Source organism: Lupinus angustifolius, chromosome LG10, assembly GCF_001865875.1.
Source record: "Lupinus angustifolius cultivar Tanjil chromosome LG10, LupAngTanjil_v1.0, whole genome shotgun sequence".
Lineage (NCBI taxonomy): Eukaryota > Viridiplantae > Streptophyta > Magnoliopsida > Fabales > Fabaceae > Lupinus > Lupinus angustifolius.
The window spans coordinates 15709924-15715312 of NC_032018.1; the positions used below are offsets into that span (position 1 = coordinate 15709924).

At 31.4% G+C, this 5389-nt stretch overlaps 1 protein-coding gene across 1 annotated transcript; it reads right to left on the reverse strand.

Moving 5' to 3' along the window:
• Positions 1209-4612, reverse strand: LOC109358858 (GDSL esterase/lipase At5g14450). The gene is made up of 5 exons (XM_019603339.1): positions 4347-4612; positions 3205-3414; positions 2925-3097; positions 2333-2606; positions 1209-1730 (listed from the first exon to the last, which is right to left on the reverse strand). Exons 1-5 carry the CDS (start codon positions 4582-4584, stop codon positions 1483-1485), a joined length of 1143 nt encoding a protein of 380 aa, XP_019458884.1. The 5' UTR covers positions 4585-4612; the 3' UTR covers positions 1209-1482.

Here is a 5389-nt window from a genome sequence, read left to right on the forward strand (position 1 = left end):
CATCTATTATTGATTTATATTATTTTTATTTGAGAGTCCATGGTGATACCAAATCAATGGTGCATGATTTATTGACAGTGTAAAAAACACTTACACTATTAATATATACATATTAAATATATTTTTTTCAATTTCATCAAGTATGACATGTCACAGCATTCACAATAATGGAAAAAATATTCTAATATTCTTACCTACATCACAAATTCTTATACTCAAGAATGTCATTTTTTAGTATTCTAAGAAATGTGTGACATTCCCAAATAGGATAGGTAGAATATAAATATGTTTCTTCAACTAAACACTACTTAAAGGAAATTAATTAGAGATGGATAATAAAAATAAAGAAGATAACTTGTATTGAAAAAAATGATGTATTCAACCCTTATGTAATCAAAACTTATCACTTGAAATTATTCGTTGCCTCTTGAAGATTATGAAATTCGACATAAAAACTTGAAGATAGTATTTTTAGAGTGTCTTCAAAATATTGCAATAACTAATTATTCACCATTTTTTATAAAGAAGCTTTTTTTCCCTTTGCTATATAAAGGGGACTTATGAGGAACATATGATGAGCAAGTTAGAAAAGCAACAAAGTCGATATCCCCACGATATAAGACTATATTCTTAATGAGATATTAAACAAATATTATAATCTCGTAAACATTTTTGAACTAGATTTCGTAATTATTTAATTCTTAATTTAAGATCACCTTAAAACTAATTTTCCCAACATTAGTCCTTAAAAAATTCAGGACAAGTTATTCTAGTTTTTCATTTTACAATAAATAAATATATTAGTACAACCTTCATAACTCTTATAATTATCTACTAACAAAGTTCTTATATTGTCATATCCAATATAATTAAAATCGCGATTTATTACACAAGATCGTACCATTATATGACTTTGTCGTCGATGGAAAACGATGTTATCATTATTGTTGTGATCGCCATGGAAAACCGTACTACTTTTTGACTCATGTCATCTTTGACACCTTGATCTTTAAAGCTAACACAATATCTCCATTATAGTAGGTTGCTTAAGAAATTATTTTCTTACATGGGTAATGCACATCCTAGCATAGATATGTGCAACATTTATATTATAAATCAGATATCATTATTGATTACACAGAACTATAATAGATTATTTAATGTTCAAATCCATATATTTGGAGACACAATTGAATTTAGAGAAGGCATTAACTAGTAACAAAACTTATTTGATCAATGCATAATATAAAGTTTTCAGAACAAGCACATGCATGCTAGTTTAGGAACATTTTTCCAATATACACATGCTATGATAGCTCTTGAAATTTGTGCATTAGAAATTTCGAAGTGTAATATCAATACGCTGTGGGCATATCATCCACCATTCATTTGTATTACTTTTTCGAAAGATGTAACGATGATTGAAAATGAACGGTCAATGATGGAATCACAATGTATAAAACTCTTACGCTGTCGGCGATTTTAATGCCTGTAACATGAATGTGAAATTGGAGTTGGTGGATCAGTGAAAGAACCATTGAGTATATGATTAGCAACCCAATGATTTGCTGCTTCAGCATAATGCACACCATCCCAACTTATAGCAGCTGAAGGTTTTTCACAAGCAGCACCAAACACATCTTTACCATTTTCAGATCCTAAATTCCCACACCATATATGTGTATCATTCACATGATAACCACAACAAATCTTCAATGGATCATCAAATCCTGTATAAACCAACAATAACCAACATTTGATAAGATATGGAGTACACACTTTCAATATAGATAACGCGTATCTGTATCGGATACTTCGTGAATACCTTCGGACACTCTTAACTTGTTTTGGTACTACCAAAGGTATCTACTTACCTTTTGGATAATAGACTAATCCATTTCGGGGTGTGTCTGTCCCTCCCAACAAGTGTCGCTCCTTGGAATCGAATACTTGACCTTTTGGTCTTTCTGGGATATACGGGACTTAGACACTTAACTATGTTATATAACATTTTACATTTACTTGTTGAACTTTTAAACTGATATAGAAGGAAATCCTACAACATTTAGATAGATCCTAGCATTTTATCATGTTTATAGTTACTCCTGCTAACTTTTAAAGCATTGTTCCTTTCTTGTAATATAATGTTTATGTTTTTGTGTTAATCTTATGTACTTTATATCTTGTATCGCTATCCGTATTTGTCGAATTTGCGCCCTATGTTGCATCCATGCTTCCGAGATGATAGTTACAAATCGAAATTTTGAAGGAACACACTTATTAGAATCATAAGATGAAAGAGATCTAGTAGATTAACTGAGTCATGTCTTACCTTCATTCTTGGCATTGCTGATCAGTCCATACTTGGCGGCATAAACATCGACATAAGTAATTGCAGCCTCCGGGAGCTCTGTCCTTAGCTTGATTACTCTGTCCTTAAGCTGATTGTTGAAAAATAGGGCCATCTCATTTTGGTCCTTGACACATCCAGCTTTGTCAAGATAGCCAGGTGGTGTATTATGCTTGTAAAATAGGTTCACTGGCATGCAGCCGACCGGGCTCGTGTTGTGTATCCAGAACGTCCTCCCTCCTCGTTCGTATATATTCTGAAAGCAGTTTATTAATGAAGATTTCAGACACATCCATTAGTTAGTAATGAATTTCTTACTCATAGATAGCGTTTTCTAGACATATCAGAACAAGATTTAACCGAATATATATGTACTAGTATTATGTACGACAGTTTGATTCCACTAAAATGGACAGAACCAAAGAGATCAGAATAGAACATCTTGTTCTATCTGGTTTTGTCGACGTGTTAAGCGCTTCATCTATAATCTTGTAACCTTTTAAATTCTCAAATACTCAATCTACAAGTTCTTCATCAATTACTGTAATTTTGCTGGAGAACAAGTGCTACTTACTTTGACTGCAGAAGCTAACTGGTTGACGATATCGGGCATTGCTGCATGCATTTCGTCGAAGCTCATCTTTCTGAAGCCAACAGAGAGATCATTTTGACCAATATCAAATGTGTAGAGAGCCTTAGAGAACTCCTCAGGCACCGGAAGCTTACTTCTTTCAAGTGCGGTCTTGGCTAAATTTTTAAGAAACAAAAACCAACAAAAACAAACGAATGATAAAGAATTCAGAAACAAAGAAAGTTGATGTTTGTTTCACTATTTAACACTTTTTCTTACTCACCTTCTTTGTAAAGTTGTTCTGTGCGAGTTTTGAACTGATCAAATTGTATAATCTGGATGTCAAGTGAGAATGGACTTATTCCATATTGGAATATGGTCTCATTCTGCTTCCTGATGGTGGATCCTCCGGTGGCAAAATTTGCACCATGCCGGTAATCGGTTCCGAGGGAATTCAGATAAGCACTTAAGTAAGGCAAGTTTACCTTCTCAGCTGCAAATTATAGTACAAGTAGCAGAGTCAAAACTTGAAAGTACTCTTCAGTTTTACTTATAAACATATATAGACATAAGATAACCAATCATACTAATATTACATTTATCTGTTTTATCTCAAAACATGTTGAAATATTGTTACGAAACTCAATATGATACTTAACCCACGAGGTCAAATTGCTTGTTGACTTTGAGTTCATGGAACAATCTCTTCACTTGTAAGGATAAAGCTCTATACATCTACCTAGGGTGAGCAACGGTTAGGTAAGACTTATCCTAAATGTGAGTTGGGTAAGCTTTTGAGGCCGAACTCGACCATAAACCCGATTAAGTATAATGTACATTCATTTTGGATAAAGTCTTCTCAATATTAGTATTATTATGACAAATATGTAATTTGGCATATGAAATGCTATATATCTATTGTTAATCATTTACATATATATGATAAAAATTAGAGAATAAATAATATTTTGGCCAAAGAGATGTCAATATTGTATACACAAATGAATAGACACATACAAACATGATGAATGTATAACCATGAGACGGGTCAGGTCACATCATATCATGTTTATCCCTTACCCGACCCTCAATATTGAATGAGTCTAATTTTTAAACTTGAACTCGGCTCTAGACCAATGAATCACAACCATATTTGTTCCCGGTCATGACCAGGCCAAACGGGGTGAGCGGGTAAGTTCAGATCATGTTCAACCCAACATCTACCCTTCCTAATCCTAGGCTCTAATAGGTGGAAAGCCTCCATTAGTCATAAGCCTCTTTTCACATAAATCAAGTATTATACAAATGCTTTTAAAACTAAGGCAAAAAAACAACAATAAAATCATTTTAGTTTGATTTAGCAGCAAAAAAGCAGAAATAAAAAAAGTGATTTTCATTCTAAAAAAAGCCAAAGAACATAATTACCTATGAAATCAATGATAAGACGACCATCAGAATCTCTTCCTGAAGGCTTATGAAAGAAACCTTGACCATATGGTGCAGGAATTGGAACAAATGAAGCTGATATTCCTCCAGTATCTGAGTTAGAATCTCCAAAGTTATATATTGCTGCAAAATTACATGCTTCTACTGATTCTTTCACATCCACACTTACAACAACACTAGATACCAATGAACACATAAACAATATCCTTAACAACATTTTCTTATGTTAACTAAATAAATCTCAACTTCTGAGTATACACTTATATATATAGATATAGCCAAAACAGACCAAAGTACTAAGATACTTAGAGAAAAGAAAAATATATATGTATTAAGAGTATATGAAGTATTAAGGAATACTATTAGTGTGTACAGACACTTCGTACCTGTCGATCAATATTGCATGGTATTACATATTCAATTTTTATGATAATGTTTAATTTAATGTGAAAAATGTAGTTAATTAATGTTTTGATGATGATTACTTATAATTATATATAGCTTTTTTATAAAAATTAAATAATATTAAAGGCAAAACAGAAAATAAAAATTATGGTGGAAGTTATACTATGTTTTGTCTTTATAATAAGATGCATATCTTTTATGATCCATGTGGGTTCTGTTTGAAATGGGGTATTGGAATTATTACGGTTGTCTTTCAATTGCATCTGTCGCAATCTTATACAGCTAATATTATGGTGGTGTGAAGAATAAGTAAATTTTTATTAATTTTAAAGTAAATTATCCTAATATTCCGTATATTCCAGTAAAATTATACTTGCCCATTATTTATTTTTTTAACTTACATATATCATTTTAATTATAGATATATATTACATTTATTATTTTTATGAAAATAAATGTAATTAAGTCAAATAAAATATAATATATTGTGAAAATAAATCATAATAGTCTAAAAGTTAATGTCTATTCATTATTTTTGGTTTATCACAAACTTCATCAACAATCCTAAGGAAATGTTTAAATTAAGTTTATAATATATTGTAACTAACCAACCAAAA

Bases quoted from the DNA above. Each gene is read 5' to 3' on its own strand.
- LOC109358858 (XM_019603339.1), bottom strand. From the start codon at position 4,584: ATGTTGTTAAGGATATTGTTTATGTGTTCATTGGTATCTAGTGTTGTT. The intron at 3,098-3,204 runs GTGAGTAAGAAA...TTAAAAATTTAG, and splicing joins AGAACAACTTTACAAAGAAG to CCAAGACCGCACTTGAAAGA. The intron at 1,731-2,332 runs GTAAGACATGAC...TGGTTTATACAG, and splicing joins CAGCAATGCCAAGAATGAAG to GATTTGATGATCCATTGAAG.